Source organism: Mus caroli, chromosome 5 (assembly GCF_900094665.2).
Source record: "Mus caroli chromosome 5, CAROLI_EIJ_v1.1, whole genome shotgun sequence".
NCBI lineage: Eukaryota > Metazoa > Chordata > Mammalia > Rodentia > Muridae > Mus > Mus caroli.
The window spans coordinates 64,575,416-64,598,726 of record NC_034574.1 but is presented as its reverse complement, the minus strand read 5'-3'; the positions used below and the strand labels follow the sequence as shown (position 1 = coordinate 64,598,726).

Sequence of the window (23,311 nt, the reverse complement as noted above, 5' to 3'; positions counted from 1 at the left end):
TCTTTCTTTCTTTCTTTCTTTCTTCCTTCCTTCCTTTTTTCTTTCTTTCTTTCTTTCTTTCTTTCTTTCTTTCTTTCTTTCTTTCTTTCTTTCTTCTTTCTTTCTTTCTTTCTTTCTTTCTCTCTCTCTGTCTCTCTCTCTCTTTCTTTCTGTTTATCATCTATCTGTCACATATCTGTCTGTCTGTCTATCATCATCATCTATCTATCTTCATATAACAGCATTTAGTAGGCATTCACTACACAGGGAATAATTCCCCTACCCCCAAAAGCAGAAGTCATAGAATGTCAAATAAAAAGCCCTGTGTCAGATGTGGGATAACACCCCTCAAATTGTTGCTTAGGTATATTTTAGAAACTTCCTATGGTAGTACAGGCTATTGATACAGAACATGATAGTAAGACCTTATTAGTAAAAAATAGAAGACTTTAGTCATCCAACATGGAGAAATCGAGTTGGTTCTGACAAGGAAGTTTCTCCCTGCCAGCTAGCTTTCATAGTATTAGAGGTAGCTGTATAGATTGCTGGGGAGGACAGTCATCAGCAATCTTACCCAGCTGTGAACTCTATGAACTACAAGACAAGGCATGAACATGGCAAGGACTTCCCATGGATATAATAGTGGCATGAATGGTGTGGGGGCAACAAACCACTTTCCTGTTGCATTTAAGGCCTGCTCTATAGAAGAAACCCCCAGGGGTGAACCTACTACTATTATTATACTAAGTGAATATAGCATTAAACTGCCTCTAAGTTTGTATTTCTATAACATGGATTAGTGTAGCTCTCAGACCCTATCAGGGTGATTTCATTGTGCATGGAACATTTTAAAAGCACACATTTGAACAAACTGCATATAATAATATAAATGGAGTACTCACTCACAAGTGGAACATCAATATTAACGTCAGGGACCATCACAGACATAGGGGTTGACGTATTCAAAGTGCGTCTGAGGGTTTAAAGAGTGCTAAATATAGTATACTTCTTCTATATTCTCTCCCATGCATATCTGGCACAGAGGAGAATCATTTTATTTTGTTTCCATAGTTTTGAAGAAAATGTTTTTCTGTGTGTATAATCAAGGGCTCAGGAAGATGCTTCTCTTGGTAAAGTGCTTGCTGAGTAAGCAAGTGGACCCAAGTTTGGATCCTCAGCATCTATGTAAAAGGTAGGGACAGTGGCAAGTGTCTGAAACCTTTGTGCTATTGAGAGTGGTTGACCGGATAGGCAAATCCTTGGCTCTGGCTAGATGGTGCAGCTAAAATCTTGAGGTCCAGGCTCAGTGTCAGACTGCCACAGGAATTAAGGTTAAAAACAAGACACCAGCTATCTTCCTTGGCCTCAATAAGTAAGCGCACATGTGGACAGGTATATGAACACACACACAGACATACACCACAACACATTCACACAGAAACCTTAAACTTTCTGCATCTGACATCATGAAAATGTTTAAAATTTGTATTTCTATTAAGATTTACTAATAAATTAGAATACATATTGCACTTATCTGCCCTTGAGAGTTTAACAGGAAATAATGGCCTCATGTAGCTATCTATGGAGATGAGGAAGGGATGTTACACATTCAGATGTTGGTTGGTTCTGACCCCAGTGTCACTTAGTAGTTATGCTGTTCAGTGGGTTACTTCTGCCTGTTAACTCACATGTTCCAACTTCATCTCTTCATCTCTTGCTTCATCTCTTAGTGTTGCTGTGAAGATTAAATGCATTCATCTCATAAAACATTTGAAATATTTTAGCAAATAATGTACATAATTTCATTATTGCTGGTTGATGAATTTACTTGTTTGTAGATGAAAGAAATATCCAATGATGTGGGAAGTAATAGCATCAGAGAGAGCTGAGACAGCAGATTTCAGACAACGTTTCCTATACATATACAACAGCTTAAGGAAATTAAGCAGTATAGAAAAATGCTACTATTACCAACTCCAATAATGAGTCAGGGAACATTGTAGAATCTCGATTCTTAGCATTCACAATAGTTCAGCAAGATGGGTAGTCTCGATTTTTATAGATAAGTAAAATAGTACAAGGATATTAGAAACATTTATCAAGTCATTTAATTGTGAGTGGTCTATCTGAGGGACTATGTAACACAGAGGATTCAGTCAGACTCTCTTCACGGCAGGTATGAGGATGTAGACGTGGAGAAGAGACTCGTGACGAATTCCAGGACTTTCAACTGAGAATAATTTGTCAGTAGGATACTTCATTTAGAATTTGAAATTTACGTGCTTCTATCTTTGCCTAGATCAATATTAGTTTTGATCAATCAGGAAAGTCACAGCAATAATTAAGTCTTCAAAAACTTAAGCTACATCACAACTGTAGTATTAGACTGTTCATTGAGCATCTAAAATAGTATTTTCCCAGGGAAGTAATGCCCTATGTGGTTGGGGTCATTGACAATTTAATCTGTATGAGATACAAGTGACAGTGAACTCTAGGTGATCACTACTCTTCTTCAGCTCTAGGTCCCCCTTTCCCTCACAAAGACACAGTGGGCTGGTCACAGATAACACTAGGGAGAACAAAACCCCCAAACAGTAGAAATATGAGAAGCAGGATATGTGGAATTCTTTCTTGTATCTTGAAATCTGTCTAACTCTAAGTTTTTTTTTAATTATTCCAATATGGTTAAACATTAAATGCAAGTAGATGCCAGCTGGCATATTGAAATCATTGCTATTTCATTTTCTAGGAATGGCCAGCCAAAAATTCACTCTTGTGTACAGTCTTAGCCTACTCCTTCATTTCCTCTCTCAGCTCCTGGGCCAGCCAATATGGTGCATATTCAGCATTCTAAATTCACGGACTGGCATCAATACTTGAACACACAAAAATAATTTTGCCTTTGAAATATTTTCAGGATGAGATTCTTATTGAAAGAGTTGGCTTGTGTTTGCTGCTCCATCCATGTTTATCTTGCCAAGATCTCTACCTGAAATTACAGGGCATAAGCACATGCCTACATTTCTACTGTTTTCTTCATGTATGAACACAGAGAATTTTTTGATATCTAAAAAGATGGCAAGTTTTAAAGCAATTTTGAGACAATTGTTTTTGACAACCAATGTTCCTAATTTTGCCAACAGTTGCGATATAACCATCATACTATCTAGAGGGCCATTCCACAAGCAAAACAACAATGAAAGAGAAAAAGACAGTAATATGTTGCATGCTTTTGTATTGGTATAAGCAATATGATTTGACATAAGCCATCAACCTGATTCTGAGCAGTTGACTGCCATTACTGAAATCACCACTCAGGAATGACCTTAATCTTCTGTTTGTTGACTATCGCCTAGGAAGTTTTTTCACATTGACAATGGCAGGATGACTCTTAAGCTTCTGGTATTTCAGTGTAAGTGTACTTTATGGTCAGAACAATATGGTCTCCAGAGGGTTTTCTGAGCACTGAGTAGTATTTTCACTCAGAACACACTCATGGTTTTACTTGCAAGTAAGTGCTTTTATCCTTATTTCTGTGTCATTAGAAGAAATCCACTGCTTACACTTTGCAGAACTTGTGGAACACTTTTGTACTTTGTTATGATTCTATTTTTTAATGATTTTTATGTGTGTGTATATGTCTGTGTGAGGATGTCAGATCCCTTCGAACTAGAGTTACACACAGTTGTAAGCTGCCATGTGGGTGCTGGGAATTGAACCCAGGTGCTCTGGAAGAACCTCCAGTGTTCTTCTGAGCCATCTCTCCAGCCCCCACTTTTGAAATCTCAATAGTCCATTACAGACAAATTGATATGAATGAGATGAAATATAATTTATCTTTATAATTTTTAGCTAAAGTATATTCAGTTACTTTGGTAGCTATCCTTTATTTCACAGCCTTCTGGAGAATTGTGCCTTCTCTGTGACATTTAAAATGAGGCCTACATGCTTCAAGGTCTCTTTCTGGAAAAAGCCCAACAAATTCATTGTGAACCAATGTGCCATTAGAGTAGATAGATATACAGCCAATCTAACTAGTTAATGGAATAAAGTTTTTAAAAATCTTCTTCAGGGTCTGAAGAGATGGTTCAGGGGTTAGCAGTACTTCCTGCTCTGCTATGGTTTCCAGCATCCATATCAAGAGACTTACAGTGGCTTGTCACTCCAGATCCAGGGGATCCAATGAGCTAGTGCGGCCTTCGGCCACCTGCACATATGTCTGACATGTCAGGTATACACATTCATGTACATGTACACACACACATGCATATGCATATCACAAAAATATACATATATTATAAAAAAATCTCACAAATTTACTTTAGGCTAAGAAAATGCTTGAAATTACTAAACAACTTATGTAACATACACTTATGTATAATTTTATAATGTTTTTTAAAATTTTGTAGCTCATGTGATACACAGATGCTCCAAATTTTCATTTTCTATGAACCAATATCTTAGGAAGGGACTGGAATTGGAGAGAAAAGATTGGACACAATACAAACAATGATTTTTCCTCATTGTGCACTTGTGATGTATCTGTGGTGACTCCTAAAGCAGTATTCAACATGGAGTCTCTTAAGGGTGCTCCACTCAATTAAACTTGAAGCAGGCTATGTTGATTTTTTTCCCCCAAAGGCCTTCTATCTTGAAATTTGTCCAAGTTTGCTAATTATTCCAATATGGCTAAGCCTTACACGTGGCGAGCACAGGTGGAATATTGAAATCACTGCTTTCATCTTCAGGAATGGTCTTAGGCTACTCTTATATTCCTGTCTAAGCTCACATATATGATACAGTAAAGACAGTACAAGGGAGAATATAATCAGAATCTAAGTTGAAGACACAGTATTGATTCTTTGAATCAAAATATGAATATACCTTTGGTTTTGGAGAATTTTCCCTTTATTTACAATTGAAAATTGATTGATTGACTTTCAGCTGGGGAATTGGCATGTACTGGCATATAAAGTTAAGATGCCTTCATCATTGCCATCATCATTATCATCCTCAACCTGGGTCTATCACCTTTAGGACCTATCCTGGGAGTTATGTAGAGGATTACAAATGGATATAATAAGTACTTCAGAAATTTCTAGGATAGCTTAAATAATATTGAGGAGATAAACATACATGAATGGAAATAGCAACAACTGTGCAAACATTAGCATCCTTAAAGAATGAATTGTTCTGTAGTTCTACTGAAAAGTAGCATTTTCTTCTTCTAAGAACGAAAGTCATCCTTTTCTCTAGATTAGGAAGGCACTTTCCCTGAAAGGGTTATTTGAGACAACAATTGATGGAAGAGGAGCTCTATTTTTGTGCCAAGTAGTCTTCTTCAAGTTGTACACATGATGAATACCCACATTTTGAAGTCTAACATTTTCTAGAAGTACATTTAGCCAGAACGTATTCATAGTTTTAGTAATTTAGGATCTGGAATACCCAATGAATGTATTAATTTTATTAAAAGATTATATTCAGTAAGAATTAGATATGGCTTGTGATTTTTCTGGCAATTATCATCAGTGGTAATGTGCCAGCTCCTTGCTGGCAGGTCCAGGCGAGACGAGAGAGGTCTTGGTCTCGCCGGAGTCTCTCCGGGGCTGAGTGGGATAAGATGACACGTGTCGAAGGCCCAAAAGAAACACATCAAGCTGGGAGTCTTGTCAAAGCAGGAAATCAACTTTATGGCATCAGCTCCTCCGAGCATAGTGGGTGGGGATTTTTGGTGGGGTAGGAGGCAGGGAAGGGTGATGGAGGGTATGGAGTGACCAACAGAGCCAATGGCAAAGCTCTATCTACGTCAGCAACGGTGGGGCAGAGGCAGGGACAAACAGGTCTTGTTGAGTCACCCCATATGGAACTGACTGAGACAGGTCTCAGAACTGGAGCCAGGCTTAGGCTTTCCCGTAAGGTCTTAGAAACTGGATCAAGGCTCAGGTTTGCCCTCAAGGCCCAAACCAGGGCCAAAATGGACCCCAACAGTAATGAGTTTAGCTTACCTAGTATAGTCTCATGCTTCCATTAGAAGGTTAATGTGCTCAGTTTTCCATTCCTATCTGAGAGTCACTATTTCAATTAATCATCCTTCTTGGAGGGTGTGTATATTGATTCTTTGGGTATACTGTTTCAGATTCCAATATAGAATCAATATATTCTATATGCTTTACATATTTTTATTTCCATAGAACACTTAGAATGTACAAAGAATTTTCGATGAATTTTCCAATCTTGAGTCAATTTACATTGAACTGATGATTACGAGATCTAGGCGTGGAACATATTTATCTTATTCCAAAACCTGTGCTGATTTCACTGAAACAGAAGGAATCAATTCCTCTCTCAAAGGTGGTGGGTTTCAATTAGTAACTTTGTCAACTGCATCCCATCTCCACCTTTTGGATCAGCTTGCTTATTTATTTATTTATTTATTTATTTATTTATTTATTTATTTATTATTAAAAACTAGCATTACAATGTTTTATATTTTTGCTCTTTTGCATTAAAGGAATAACCACAGTCCTCACGATGACCACCCTAAGCATCAGTGCTCGGCATTCTTTGCCCAAAGTGTCCTATGCGACTGCCATGGATTGGTTCATAGCTGTCTGTTTTGCTTTTGTATTTTCGGCTCTTATTGAGTTTGCTGCTGTCAACTATTTCACCAACATTCAAATGCAGAAAGCCAAAAAGAAGATATCAAAGCCTCCCCCAGAAGTTCCAGCTGCTCCTGTGCTGAAGGAGAAACACACAGAAACATCGCTCCAGGTATTTGGCTTTATTTCATTCCTTCTAAGGTTTTATCTGCTTGGTCAATTTTTGTTGTAGTTGTTGTTGTAGTAGAAAACAGAGAGCATGAAAAAATCAATAACGGTTTCTAAGAATGTTTGAAGTTTAGAAAATTGTAAAGTGATAATATGTACATTGATATTTTTATTTTTGCAATTGTTCTAGTTATTTGAGATTATCATATAATGTATTTTGAGGGCATTGCAGGCCTCTGATTGGACAGAAAAAGGGAGGTGGAGCTAGGAGCTGGCGAGAAAGATAGAAAGGTAGCAGGAGGGGTAGAAGGAGGAGAACCAGAATGGAGGTGGATGCGGTGTTATCAAAAGGTTAGAATAATTGGGTTAAAGTTTTATCATTATCAATTGTCTCTGAAATTATTGTATTGGCATCTTGTAAAATGTGGTATTATTAATGCATAAATCTAATTAGTTAACTATAAGCTTGAGAGTCTTGTTTCTACCAGGTAATTAGGTGTGGAGATGACTGATCATGGGGTGTGTGGGGCATGGTAGGAAACGAGAGGAACTCCGTGCCCCTGTCTGAAAGATGGCCAGGCAGGAGCCCTGTGGCCTTACAGGCTGGAGAGTTGGCAGGCTGAGAGACAGAGCAAGTGAGATCACCCTAGAGAGTTGGCATCAGTAGGAACTTGGGAGCATGGCCTGACCCTGCTGAGAGTTGGTGGGTTCTTTTTAATAGTTCCCACAACAGATTCTAATTCCTTCCAAGGTCCAACTTTTTCTGCACAAACCCAAATTTATGTACTTTAAAAAAAAAAACATACAATTTGGGCTGGTTATATATTCTTTGATGTAACTCTCACTCTCGCTGAAGCTATCAGTTGCAAATCTGTTCTCCATGCTGGGATTTTATCCAATTTGAACTTCAACAGGTTTTGGCATGTGTTGTCATAACCAATGTGTCTTCATTGTAATGTCTGTACTTCTGCATCCAGAGCAGTTTTTCCTCGTAGTCGTTCATCACCTTAGGAGCTTATACTCTTTCTGTCCATCAGCCAGAATGATCAATGGGTCTTGGGAACAAGAGGGTGTTGATATAGATATTTCATTTAGGGCTGAGCATTCTGCTGCCTCTTATTCTTTGTCCCTTAGCTAGTTGTTTGTCTCAGTGTTAATCACCATCTACAGGAAGAAAGAATTTTGTCTATTGAAGGTTGAAAGATGCACTGTGAATTTAACAAGTCATAAAGAGTCAGTTTAACATTGTAGCCAGTTAGCAGAATATAAAGATTATAACTTACCTAGTTCAAGACTCTTGACCCCAGTAATGCCAGGTATGTGTTTCATCTTGTGGACTAGACCTTATATCTAATTAGAAACTGGGTAGTTACTGCAGTGCCTTATTACCTTATTGAGGGAATGGGCACATCTTGCCATGCCAGTTATTGTAACTCTCAGAGTTCATAGTTACCAAGTCTGATGAATCCCTTCTTCTTACCGACCATTAATAGTACCTTCCAAAATGATGGGATGTAACTCATAGGGATGAAGTGTCCACTTCAGCACCAGTTTGATTTCTTCATGTTCTGTGACTCAATTAGGTGATATTCCTATCAATAGGGCCTTGCCCTCAAGTCCTAAAGAGTAACCAAGTAGAATGGCAATACCCTCTAATGTTTGGAGTCTACGGGAACTTCTTAGACAGCAACTCTGAAAGAGATAGACCATTTTTGCAAAGGGGCTTTAAAAAAATAATTTGTTAACCTATGGTGTCTTGTGGATGCTTTATCAACCAATTACAGAATAACTATTATTTATTTATTTATTTATTTATTTATTTATTTATTTATTTATTTATTTATTTATATGTATGTATCTTTTTTAGAAAGCTTCTATGGTGGTAGGCTTCCATATGACTTTTTTTTGAGTGTTCTTTATTATCAATTATTTTCTTGATATTGCCACCCCTACCTTGCCCTCCAACTCCTACCTGAAACTTGAATACTTGGCTATCTACTTAAAAGCTAGGTAATGTATATATGACCATGATTCATGACATAATGCTGTTTTATTTGTTGAATTCATGAAATTCTTAGACAAATGGATGGATCTGGAGGATATCATCCTGAATGAGGTAATCCAGTCACAAAAGAACATACATGATATGCACTCACTGATAGTGGATGTTAGCCCAGAATCTCAGAACACCAAGATACAATTTGCAAAACACATGAAACTCAAGAAGAAGGAAAACCAAAGTGTGGACACTTCGATCCTTCTTAGAAGGGGGAACAAAATACCCATGGGAGGAGTTACAGAGAAAAAGTTCGAAGCATGATCATCCTGACACTGCCCCACCTGGGGATCCATCCCATAAACAGCAACCAAACCCAGACACTATTGTGGATGCCAACAAGAGCTTGCTGACAAAAGACTGATATAGCTGTCTCCTGAGAGGCTCTGCCAGTGCCTGACTAATACAGAAGTGGATGCTCACAGTCATCCATTAGATGCAGCACAGGGTCCGGAGTGAAGGAGCTAGAGAAAGTATCCAAGAAGCTGAAGGGGTTTGCAGCCTCCTAGGAGGAACAACAATATGAGATAACCAGTAACCCCAGAGCTCCCTAGGACTAAACTACCAATCAAAGAAACACAAAGAGACTCATGGCTCTAGCTGCCTATGTAGGTGAGGATGGCCTAGTTCATCATCAATGGAGGATAGGCCCTTGTTCCTGTGAAGTTTCTATGCCCCAGTATAGGGGAATGTCTGGATCAGGAAGCTGGAGTGGGTGGGTTGGGGAGCAGGGGGAGAAGGTAGAATGTAGGGGATTTTTGGAGGGGAAACTAGGAAAGGAAACATTTGAAATGTAAATAAAGAAAATATCTAATTTAAAAAGAAAAAGAAAAAAGAAAGTTTCTTTCATTTTGAAAAATATTTTGTTTTATTTTTTTGGGTTTTTTTTGTTTTTGTTTGTTTGTTTGTTTGTTTGTTTTCACAGAAATGGGTAAAATGGAACGTACACTGTTAGGGGAAACCTGTGGATGAGCTTGAGAGAACTGCAAAGACTGCTTTTTGTAGATTTCATTAACCCAAATCAAATGATGGTTATTTATCATTGTGGCCCTGCATTTCCTATGGGGCTACTTTCATGTATTAAAGAAGAAAATAAACCTTATAGGAGGAACAACAATATGAACTATCCAGTAACCCCAGAGCTCATGTCTCTAGCTGCATATGTATCAGAAGATGGCCTAGTCCGCCATCAATGGGAGGAGAGGCCCTTGGTTTTGCAAAGATTATATGCCCCAGTACAGGGGAATGCCAGGGCCAGGAAGCCTGAGTGGGTGGGTTGGGGAGCAGGGCAGGGGGAGGGTATAGGGGACATTCGGGATAGCATTTGAAATGAAAATGAAGAAAATATCTAATAAAAATTGTTTAATATTAAAAAAGAATTACAAATAAAATTAAATTAAAAAAGGAAGAAAATAATTCTAGCAACACAGGGGTACATAGTTATAGCTGATGTACATACAAATGATTAATTCATTTCCTAGAGGTCATATCTGAGAGAATGTAGAAAACATAACAAAGCCAACTGTGATTATTTTCATCTGACTTATCAAAGATTCTTTTTTTTTATTGAGCCTTTTTTGTATCTTATTGTATAGAAGCAGCAGGATGTACAGGGACATGGGCAATCAGGCAAGCAGAATCTTCTCCCCTTTGCTTCCTCTTTACTATTCTGCTCTGTCCCTATGACTGTCTTTCATTTCCTTCCATTTATCTTCATTTTGTATAAACAGACAGATCCCTGTGGTAAACTATACCTAGTCATCTGTAATTTCCATGAATAACCCCACAACACTGCTTGGTCTGCTTTTACCCAAATCAAACTAGACTAGAAATCATCCACTGTTTTTCCTCTACACAGTGATATCGCACCCCTGCATTTACACACATATTCATTATACACATAGGTATTTAAGGCCAGCGATGGACCAACTACTAATCAATAATGTAGATTTTAAAGCCAGCCAACATCCTACCCTATGGAAATTCCATTTATTTCTAAGTGCCAAGGGAGTGGAGGCACATGGTCCCTTTTACTGTAAGTAATAAAACATTTGGAGTATTAAACATAGAGGCTGTGAAGGGTCAGGAAGTGGTTAGAGATTAGGAATCTACATTTCCAGTGTTAACCCATCCATAGGAGATAGATGGATATATCTAGCCACACAGTGAGGGGGGGAGAGGGCGTTTCCTTTACAGAGAGATCATTTAATAAGCCAGGAAGAAAAGCTAAGATGGCTGCTTTCTGACTCAGGCAGAAAAACAGAGACAACTGACTTTAAAGGCATAACTTTTTTTTGGGTTTTCGAGACAGGGTTTCTCTGTATAGCCCTGGCTGTCCTGGAACTCACTTTGTAGACCAGGCTGGCCTCGAACTCAGAAATCTGCCTGCCTCTGCCTCCGGAGTGCTGGGATTAAAGGCATGTGCCACCAGGCCCAGCTAGAAGGTATAACTTTTAAGAAGAGAAAAGGAGGAGGGCTGCTTTAGATCTGTGTACTTTGGCATGTTAATTAGGTGAGCCAAAGGGGGCTTTTCATTGCTGGATTTCAATCCTCTGATAACTGGACTTTGGTAGTCAACCTCAGGGGACTAAGTGGCCAAATAAAGAGATAGACCCTGGTGGCTAGCTTTAGGAATGTGAGATAATGGTTTTAGCAAGGCAGAAGGAATGGGGGAGAAGGGCAAAGCCATCCAGAGTCATGCTGATGAGAGTTCATCAACCATCTCGGGATTTCAGTCTGTGTTCTGCTCTTCCCATTGGTAAAATTGCAGCTTCTGTCTTTTATTGTCATTCTATTATGTTTTGCTTTGCCATATTGAAACTCTATGATCTATTTCTTGCTTCTTTTGATCACCAGACCTTGGGTATAGTTCACTGTGTATTATTTTTAATTTTATTTTAATTTTCAAGACAAGGTTTCTGTGTGTAGCCCTGGCTATCTCAGACTTTGCTCTGTAAACCAGGCTGTCTTTGAACTCAGAGATCCATCTGTCCTTGCCTCAATCCTCTGAGTGTTGGGATTAAAGGCACGCACATCACACTGTTTATTATTTTCTAATGATTGATTCGTGAGCTAATTTAATTACATCTTTCTGCAGATTAAATTTGTTACATTTTTCAACATATTTGTGCATACATCATATTAATTTATTTCCATGCTTTCTTATTTATGAATAAAGTTTCTCTTACTGAATTCAAATCTATTCTGTATAGAATCTTATGATTCATAATTTTGTGATTGATATTATCAGAGTTATTTGGTATGTATTCTGGAACAATGTTATTTTCCCCTTGGAGATAAGAGTATAGAGATAATATTGAAATTTCTAGGTGTAATTTTTATTTAACTCTGCTAATTCTTTTATTGAATGCCTTCAGAAATATTGATTTGAATAATATTTTTATTGTCCTTTGGCTTGTGTTATGTTATTTTCTTTAGCAACAAATTTGGTTTTACTTAAATCACTATTTCTTCACTTTTCAAAAGACCCCATAGTCTTTACAATTTGTGAAATACACAAAAACTTCTCTTATAAATATTCAGAGTTACACTGATCTTCCTTTCAATTTAACTCCTTTTTAGACATGTTAGAGTCAGTGACTGACAGCAGTCAGTGACTGCTTTATTTCTGTATCAGTTTATGAATGTATTCACCTCCCTCCTCCCTCCCTCCCNCCCTCCCNCCTCCCTTCCTTCTAGCCTGTGATCTGAGTGTCAGATCTAGGCCTTGCTAGGCATGTTAGACAAGTGTTGCTGTTAAGCTATACTCCTAGAATCCATGTTGACATTTCTAATAACAGTTTTTCCCTCTCAATATTAACTTTCCTAATGTTTTCTGCTACTAAATTTGTCCTTTCTTTCTTTTTCTTCTGCACTCTGGAAGTTCTGTCGTGTTTTTATACCCCTAGTAGTTGAGTGTAAGCCTTACAGCACTGTTTTGTTTTGATTTTTGTTTTTTTCCCGAAAGCAATTTCTTTCATCTTGTAATTTTCTAGCAATTTTGAAATTATTAAATACAATAAATGTCCAATGTAAATATTAACTTCCCCTATCTCCCAAATGGCTTTATTCTAAGGCTTTTAAATTTTGAAATATGCTTTATACAATCCAGGTACAGTGCTATACACTTATAATTCATGCAACGTAAAAGACTGAGGGCAAATCACAAGTTAGATGTGAATGTGGACTATGCAGTATGGTCCTATTGTTTAAAAATCTATTTATACTTATTTGATTCTGTTCCTGTTTGTATTTGCACCTGACGAGATTTGTTGCACTGATAAAGTGAGGAGATATCAGTGAGTTAAAGTACCAGGTACTCTGACTAAGCTTGCATTTGCTCTCTGAAACATAGCTCTTGACTACAGTAGTTGTAATCACTAGTAAAGCTTGGCTGAGCTTGTCTGCTTGGCTCTGTTGTGATTCAGAAACTTCTCTGCAGCACAGCACACATATTGTGTGCTTATAACATAAGTAGGAAGCAAGAGGAAATGTATTTGCCAAATGGTGAAGAATACACTTCAGCCTTGAGAAAGATTTTAAAATAAAGTCAGTCAAAGTAGTCATCCTATGGTTTATGTCCTCTATGGTGCCTGTGCAATGACTTAGATTTTTATGGCAATTTACTTCAAAGTACCCATGCTTTAAAGACAGTGACAAATGACTTAATGCAACTTTGAGTTCAGCTCCATGCTGGACCACAGTGACAATTACAACTTCATAGGTCAAGAGTACATTAAATGAGAAACGAAATTGGGGGACCGATTCATAGAGAGAAGAAAGCACAAAAATGGGGAGAATGTGTTAGGAACAATTTTTCTTAACATATTTCTGAAATGGAATAGTCTAAGAATCCACATTGGATTTGGTTTGGAGGGTCATTAGACATCCTAATCAAAAAGCCAAAACTTATTTATTCATATGTGTGTCCTAAAATATACCATCAATTATTATTTTTTGTGATTCGAGCTCTGCTTAAAATATGTTTGAGCACATCATTTGTAAAAGATCTTTTTGTTTAATGACATTTAGTTCAAAGATCCTTTTGAAGTTCACTAGCAGTTTGGTTTATTTGGCCCATAGACTGTTAGAGGCTAGGCAGAGACTTATGGGGACTATTTTCGTTCTCTGAGCATTGAAAAGATTATAGCTTAATGGAATATTCATGAAAAAGGAGAAAAAACAATTTCTGGAATGTAAGCGTAGCTATCAGTAGCTTAAGTATACCTTTGGATATTTTAAGTGGCTCAGAACATCTGTTCTGTTTCTCCTCATCCTTACCTTAACTCTACCCCTGACTCTAACGTAATATGTGAGTGCCTGCCATCCTCCTGATTTTGTTCTCCTATATTCTTCCTGACTCTTCTTAAGATAATCACATTCGCATGGATACAGACAGTTTGGATGAAAAGAATTATTTGAAAGATAAGTAAGTGTATAATTAAAACCATTAAAGCTTTCTTAACAATGTTATATATGCATTTGAAAAGTTGGGGATTGGAGACATGGCCTAGAGGTTGAAAGCTATGTCATAGCATCTCAGGTTAGTTCCTAGCACCCATGCTAGGCAATTCACAATTCCCTTTAATTTTACATCCAGGGATCTATCCCTTCCTCTGACCCCCTTTGGATATCTACTCACTTATACACACATACATATACATACACACACACACACACACGTGTATACATGGAAGTTATTTGACTATGTCTTTTAGCCATTTTCATCTGTTTCATGCATTTCAAAGGATGCATTAATGTTAGCATGCTATATCTTATGAAAAACTGACCAGTGATACAATAAGGATGGCAACTACTAACTGAGCTTCTAAATCAGGTCCTATATGATGCACTTTACATTCATTACATAGTTGCAAGCTCACAAGAGCTATTGTACATAAGAAGAAACAATTATTCCATAACTAAGTTATATGGTCATGATAACACCGATCCAGTGTGGTAAATATGATATTGAAATTGCTTCAAATGCTTTAGTGAAGACCTTGCTTTATAAATGAATATGTAGCATTTAGTAAATAAAATATAGGTATTATGATGTGAATATATATATATATATATATATAAAATGCAAGAACATACATGTATATAAATGTACATACAGAAAGAGACATAGACACTGATGTTCATAATTTTACATTTTTCGTTGTTCTTTGATACATTTACAATACATGTAATGTATTTTGATAAATACATTAAAGATGATTAACCCATCTCATCATTTTCCAGCTCACACAGAACATGTACTTCTTTCCAAAAAGTTCCTCTCAATGTCATAACATTTTAAAATGGTTTTCTCTTCATGTTTTTGTGATCCACTGAAGTCAATTAGAGTTGCTTGAATGGGCATGGGTGGGACTTCCACTTCCGTAGTAGAGCATGGGTAACTTCTCAGTAGCTACACCACTGAAGAAATGACACTCTTGCAGTCAGTAACCATTAACTACCAGATGTCCCTGGGGGAAGGTTGGGCTCAAAAGCCCTTCCTCCACTAACAGTGGAATGTTAGCAGGTCATCTTGTGCAGGTCTTATGCAAATAATTGTAGCTCCAGTGACTTCATGCATGCAATAGCCCTGTTTTGTTCATATTTTTACGAATACTTGGTAATTGTATAGTATTATGAATCCTTTCATTTTACTTATGCCTGATCATTTTATCGTATCATGAATCCTTGTGATAATAAAAGAAACCTGTATAGATAACCTAATTTACTTCTAATAATTTATAAAACAGTCACTAATTTTATTCATGTTTCACCAAGGAGAAAGCTATAAATTAAGAGGCAGGTATTCTGCCCCAGTCTCTATCTGGTCAGTGGCAAGGATGAGATAATGAGCTGTGGTGATGGATTAGATGTGTTAAATAAGGGACATTGAGGATGGATGGATCGTGTTAATATAACTTACTAGGAAAATGATGGGAAATGAAGCACATCTGATGAACAAACAAATCAGTTCAAGTTTCCTCCATCCACAGCAAAGCATCATCTTTTATCACAATGCTGATGCGTTTCTTTTTCTATTCATCAGTGCATACCTTTCCCATACCTCACATCCTTCTCCATCCATCTCATTCATTTTTCTCTTTATTTATATTTCACTATTCCTGTGTGAATACTTTTCAGTTTTAAAGATCAGAGTCTAGCAAAGCTATTTGAAAAACAAAGAATTATTTCCCCTGCTAGAGTCTTAAATAAAATGGTGGCATAAAAGGATTATGTAAATAATCCAAGATATACCCTGCATGCCCTTCTGAGAATCCCACTTAATATTCATTCTTCATAGTCAAGGTCTAACCTTATTTCCCATATGGAATCCATTCTGAGTCAGGTGTTGAATCTTAAGGACATGGTCTCAAATGTCTTTATCTATAAAGCTGGGGCAATGAACGGGCCTACTAGAGAGGCAAGTACTGATGATCTCATTACATTATGTAGGTAAAATATTCAACATGGTGTTCAGTGCCTAGCAGGTCACGGCCATGGGCAACTCCTCCTTAAATTTTTCAGGCACTCTCAATGTTTAAAAGTATGGCTGACCTAATATATCACCTTATCATATTCTGTGGAAATTTACTTCCGTTGGTTCCTACCGAATTGCTGTTTATTTTGGTAGACGTAAATTCACTTATAAGAGTATGGGTTCTTTGTATTTTCTATTAATTGTGATCCTATTATATGAATTGGTGTTTAAGAAAAGAAAGCAGTGTATGTATCACTAATTTTCAATGTGTGGCTTTTACATAAAATTCATTTCCCTAGGAATACATGTGTACAGAATGCAGTAGTGAGTTGAAACATTGCCGCTGTAAGCCTCTGAGAGAAGAGAAACTTACTTCTCACACATCTTTTCTCCTTGTTTGTTTTTAAACATTTAAATGTTTTAAAACTTACTTTTTATTATTTTTAAAATTATTTGTATATGTGTTTAGTATTTGCCTGAGACTGAAGATTCTTGCAGAGACTGGAGGCAGCTGGTCCTACTGTAGGTGTCGTTTGGGATGATTGTGAGCTGCCTGGCCTGGGTTCTGGGATCTGGGTTTGTGCTCTAAAACTACCAGCCATCTCTTTATCCCTGTGACTACCAATAATAATTTATCCCGTCTCTTTATCATGTGACTACCAATAATAATTGTACATATTTCTGTACCACGTCACATCACTCTAATTCATGTAAAACTGTGCAGTTATCAAATCTGAGGCACATTTGTCAACAGTTGGGGTTAGCTAATGGACAGCAATAGAGAACTGTAAAGGATACTTAGAAAAGAAGCCAACGACATAACATGCACACGCAGCTGTTCGGGATGTGGAAAGGAAGAGCCAGTGACTTTGATCACTTGAGTCATTTTACTTTCTCAGGTGTCAGAGCCTGTGATGTGCTAAATGCAGTGACTTCCTGGTGGTTGGTAGCATGAGAACCTCATTCCTTTCCGAAGGGTGAAGAAATGGGTCAGTTTCAAATTTTAACTTCAATTGTCCTCAAAGAAATGCTGTTTAAAAGCCCCTCTTAGAAATGTTCTTTAAATAATTTCAACTAAATGCCACAAAGCAGCACAAAGCAACTCTCCTTTTGTTCTTACACCTTTCATACCTTAGCTTCTTTTAAAAACTTCCTACCTTGGCAGCTTGAAAAAGGACGTAGATTAGTACTGTCATTTCATGTGACATTTAGGCATGTTTGTGACAAGAGTTTAATGGTATTCTTTAAATCTTATTTAGCTACATACCTTTCCAAATTCATAGCTTCTTAAGGACGAAATGTTCTGTAATTAGTAATATTCTTTAGTTCATTTATGTTTGTTTAATTGTGCACACATTAGACTCAGCCATTTACCTAAAGAAAGCCAGAATTCTATTTCATGTTGCACCTTGTTTTCTGTGTGCAGACATGTCTTGCTAATGTATGAGCTCATGAGCCACAAGCATATAAGAGCCAGTCACTGAGAATTTGAAGATAAAAATTCAGAGCCTTTGTCTGGTCACATAACATAGCATAAACTATGTTATGAATTTTATAAGTCAAGCATGCTGATAGTGATGTAAACCTACTCTTAGATTTTCACAATTTACCCTAGAACTGCAGAAATACTGGAGAAATACTATATTCAGTTACATGCTGGAAACCTGTTATAATTATGCACATATTTATAGAAAAATATTCAACATTGCTATGTTGATAATACTGTGGGTTTCCTTCTATAGTTATGGAGATACTGAGAAGGCTAGATATTGAACAAATAAAAATTGACAGTCTCCTGTAGAAAGTCAGAAAGGGCAAATAAAGAATTACATCAAAGAAAGTTAAGCTGAGACATCAACTTAGTTTTTGAAATGCAAAAAGTTACACATTAAAGGGTTGCATTGGATGATGAAGGGGAGAAAGCAGTCAGTCTTTGTAGATTATTGAAACAATAGTAGGTATATTTTGATAATTGTTGTTAATAATGTTACATGGAGCAAAAAAAATTACCAGCCTTAGCATCGTACCTGAAGACGGGCTATTTTCTTCTTCAGAAATGAATATGCTGTAAATTTAACAGTGCAAGAGGAAGCTGAATATATTAGCTAGTGTTTAAGAAAGAATGGAATGAGCCATCACAATGTAGCACAGTGAGCAGAGGGTGTATGTGATCTCACTGCAAATATAGATGATTTAGGTTCACAGCAAATTTGCTCATTTCTTTCATATACTCAGTTTTTACATGGAACGTGATAAATGTAGAAGTAGTGGAGTGTACTAACTATTCAATTTGAGAAACCATTATTAGCCCCATGACGATGATAGTTACCAATGTCATTATTCTTAGGAAGTTATACATATGAGTCTTTTGCCTGTATTTATGAATGTGTATTGCGTGTATGGCTGGTGATTGAGGAGGTGAGAAGAGGGCATTAGATCCCCTGGAACTGGAGTTAAAGATGATTGTGAGCCACTGTGTGAGTACTGGGACTGAACCTGCATCTTCTGCAAGACAACCAATAGTCTTAACTACCAAACTATCTGTCTAGCCCTTACAGCAGTTTCTTGAGCTATTTGATGTATGTAACACATGTGTGACTTACCATACATATGTCTAAGCTTCACAACAAACTGTAAGATGAGTTGTGTTATTATACATATAACTTTGTGGTTGACAAAAATGGTTCTTCATAAGCCATTTTGGTCACTGTACATCTATGTGTAGTAAATCATTGGCTTGGATTTGAGCCCTGTCTGCTTAGCATCAGAAAGCTAGATAATTTTAGGTCATGTTGCGGCCTCTTCCTAAGAATCACCAAACAGCATGAGATTTTGTCTATATTTCAAGTTTTCTATTGTTGGTTTGACCACATAATTTAGTACTTAGATTTCCATTTTTTCTGTTAACTTGTGCAGGCAAAGTAGAGCATATCTCAATCTGTTTTAATTAAGATGTCTGTTTCACTCCATGCTTTCCAATCTCTGAATTAATGCACTATCTACTCTATATTCTTTGACATGGAAGTATTCCATTACATATGACATGTTAAGAGCTGATTAAATGGAGGATAGTTTTCTTGGGTTATTGAGTCAGCTACAATTGAATATTCAGGTTATATTTTATTCACCCATACACCAAGTACTCATACTGTTCAACCAGCAATAAAATATCACTTATATTGTACTTTCTGTGTGCCATAGAGTATTTTAAGATATATACAGTCTTCACTGCAGTCCTTTTTATAGATGAGGAAATTGAAATGCCAACAGGTCTAAGTGATTCGCCCAAAGTCACACAGCTGCTTTGTAACAGAGCCAAGATTTAAAGCCAGATACACTGTGTCCAAATATATGTTCTGGTACAGACTGCTGTCCTTCGCTTATAACCCCCTGATGGCCTCCATCCTGCCTCTGCTGCAATACAGTCTCCCACCTCATTTCTGGTTTCTCTGAAAGTTATCTCAATGTTCACATCATTAAAATGTCAATCTTTCTTTAAAATTCTATCCCATTTATAAATAAAATATTGCCTATCATAGTTCAGAAAGGTCGCAATAATGTAATCCACCTTCCCAAACTCTAGCTTTGCATGAAATATGGGTAGATTGTGAAAGCCATAAGTCATCAATTAATTTGACAGTGAATTTAATAAATCATAGATTAAGTAACCCACAATTTCTTGTGACTTTTGAAATTTTAAACATTAAAAAATAAACTGGAGCAAATACTCTTCTGATCTTTTACTTGAAATACTCTATTTTATATGTATTCATGTATCCAAGAAGGATTATTTATTTCTAACAAATGATCAAGAAAATGTTATGAGAATATAATTACAGAATCGCCATTTGCCCTTACAGAATCTGTGCTATATTGGGTGAGAGAATATAGGTATATAAAAATGGCAGAGAGAAACAGTTATTCTATAAGAACAAAGGGCACTGGGAGAAATACACCGAACCGTAGAGTATGGTGGCTGTCAGCAGAATTAAATGGTTAATCTTGCATGGCACTGATATCCAGCAGATGAAAAGACAGCCCAGACATGAAACAGCTCATTACTGTAAATATCATTAGTTGGCTTATGATATTCACAGAGTAGAGGAAGAATCATTTTAGAATTGCCACGTAATTTATAAACTATTAGCATGTTGTTAGGGCTTTTATTTCTCAATTTACCACACTACTTTTTGAATGATTTTTGCACAGCTTCTGAGAATTTATCAGGTGCTCAAGAAATACCTCCTTATTGATTTAGTTGCTTATGTAGAACAGATTCTATGAATGGCAGCACAAGGAAGAGCCACACATTCTCATTAGAAAAATCTATATTAGCTTAAATTAATGCTTATTTGACCTTTCCCCGTCTGTGTCAACAATATGGGTGGACCAACAGTTTCTTTATACGGTAGAAAAAGAAGCAGATTTAAAGTACACAATGCTTGAAACAAACTTCTCTCAGTGTTTAGATCTATTTTGCAGCAAGTTCTAGCCTGTAAGCTACTGAGTAAAATTATTCATTCCTTCTGGTTTATTTGACTAAGCTGCCAATTTTCTCCTTGCTATTTTGAGGAGCTAATTTTCCCACAACATAATATACATCTCTAAATTTCCAGCTTTCTGCTCAGCCTCAGATGATTTAGCAGTTTCAAGATGCATCAGTTTGGGTATGACTTATTTCATTTCACTTAAATGAATTAGAGCATATTATGTAAGAAGAACGTCTTTTGTAAAAAAAAAAAAGTTATTATGTGTTTTGGTTAATTTTCCAATAGTTTTAAAAAGGCAGAACTTTTCACTTAACTAGTTTATGAGTTACTTAATATTTTCTTGTAGCTGATTCCACAAGGCATTTGCCCCACACAGGTTTTTTGCTTGGTTGGTACCTGATAGCCTTCCTCAAAGGTGCCTTTCATTGTCCTTTTCAGTGATCTTGAATGCCCACTTCTCACATTTGGCCACTTTTTCACTGTCTGTGTGTTCAGATGCTTGGTGCTTTGCTTGAGAATTAACACTTACAAACTGTCAAAGAATAATGGGAACTTTGTGTATACAAAGAATAGAAAGCCAATTTTTAATACAAATGGGTATGTTATTGTCATTAGTTTTAAAAAAAACTGTGAGTCCATGTGAATAAATGAGGTTGCTCTCTTGGATGTATTTTAAAAAGACTATTACCATTAAGACTAGTATTTAGCCTAGAACTTAACACTTCAATATTCATTGACCAAATCAATGAATGAAAAAGATGAAGGAGTCAACTGTAGTCTCTTTAAAATATTAACAATAACAGAAGACTTGGGTCAAAACAGTCACAGAAGATTCCATTTAGTCTATTCCAACATTGTCATTTTATTTTGTGTCATTTTGATATTTGGGACCCATGGAAGGATCTGGAATAGCTGAAGGAAATTTAGATGACTCTATTAACAACAAGCAACCTGATTAAAAAAAAAAAAAACTCTCCTATTGGAGGCAAGTGTTATCCTTGTTCTCCCATTGGCTATAGCTGAGAGCTTTATTTTGGAGTGTGTGGGTTATCTGTACTTTCCACCACAGAAGGGAGATGGTTAGGAGGACAGAAAGAGACACTGAATTATTTGGGTTGAGTTATTCCTAGAACACATAGACATTCTCTGTATGAAGTAAGGTCTTGGTGTGGGATCTTCGGAGGGCTGATTTGGAGAGTCTCTGATATGGCGTTGTACGTGGAGGGTGGCCGACGGAGGCCTCTCTGAACCTTAAATGTTTTTGTTTTTGGTTTTTTCCTGAAATAGAAAATAAGGATCTAGCAAACCACCGAGTAACCTGAGAGGCCTCCAGCAGCTCTTTAGTGAAGAAATGGGGAAGGGCGGTAGGCAGTCAGTGTGTAGAGCCAGCTGCGTAGCAGATTGCCATGGTTCATGTGTCCATGAAGACTGAGTTTGTGGGATTTTGTTTTCCTGGAAAAAGTCTGAGTTTATAGCTTGAAACTATATGGTAACGTCATCATTGGCTGGCCAAGTGCTTAAAAACAATAGGTGGGTGATGATAATCTTTGGAAGTAAAGATGAGGCAGATCTGACTGATAGTTTTTTCCCCAGATCCTTAATTTTGACAGGAAAGTAATTAATAAGAACTTTTCAGTGATTATAATTGCCAACACTGCTAAGTTTGCTGCTTTGCTTTTGTTTTCATGGGTGCTTGTCTTTTACAACCGAAATGTTATCAATTTGGAGCTCCACTCAGTGTGCTCGAGGTAGAGGGAGTAAATCATTCGTGGACATCTTACTGTTCTCCACAGGACTGTTTGTAAGTTGCTTTATTTCAGTTTGACTTGAAGCAGCCGAGGTTTGTATAAATTTCAGGCTTCAATGGGCACTCTCCAGTGTGCTAGGCTCACTATTGCTGCCTCTGCAAGAATCCCACTTTGCTCCAGCAGATCCTGAAAAAATGTTCACACGCTGTCTGCCTAATGTTTGCTAATGGGGCTGTTCTAAAAATGGCACCAAGGGGGTTACCTATTATCCACAGAACAAGAATACATTTGGGGACTAAAATAGATTATAGTCAATGGGGACCTGAGCGGCTGACATAAAGCTATTTTAGTATCCTCCAGCAATTCATAAGAAATAGAATTAGACTTTTATATAGGAATTCCTGTTTGTTTTTTATGTTCATTAAAAATGAATTCCTTAGAATGTTTAATATTTCATCTGTATTACTTAAACTCTTTTCCCCACTATTTCTTTATGAATTACGTTCATCTTTCAGAATTCCATAAATCATTCGGTATTATATGTCTGTAATGAGTAATATTCATTGTAGCACAGCAAATTCATTTTGTCTAACACATTACTGCAAATGTGTATAAGAAAATGTATCAATACATCATTGAGTTTGAATATGTGTAGGCACAGTCTAGGCACGTTTTTTATTGATCAAAATAATTTTCTACATGTTTCTCAGAGCTGGAGTATATTAGAAAAAAAATCTCAAGTAGCATGTAATGAATATGCCAATGTTTTAAAAATGTGTCTGCTAGTG

General features: G+C 36.8%; 1 protein-coding gene across 3 annotated transcripts in view; it reads left to right on the top strand.

Moving 5' to 3' along the window:
• The window catches only part of Gabra4 (gamma-aminobutyric acid type A receptor alpha4 subunit), a 91,709-nt gene that overhangs the window by 26,662 nt on the left and 41,736 nt on the right, over positions 1–23,311 (top strand). The window contains exon 8 of one of the 3 annotated variants that reach the window (XM_021162799.2): positions 6,494–6,753. The exons of 1 other annotated variant lie outside the window; for it this stretch is intronic. In XM_021162799.2, coding sequence (XP_021018458.1) covers positions 6,494–6,753 — 260 coding nt within the window. The remainder of the gene's footprint in view (positions 1–6,493; positions 6,754–23,311) is intronic. One more of the 3 variants, XM_029477412.1, reaches the window with a different exon arrangement.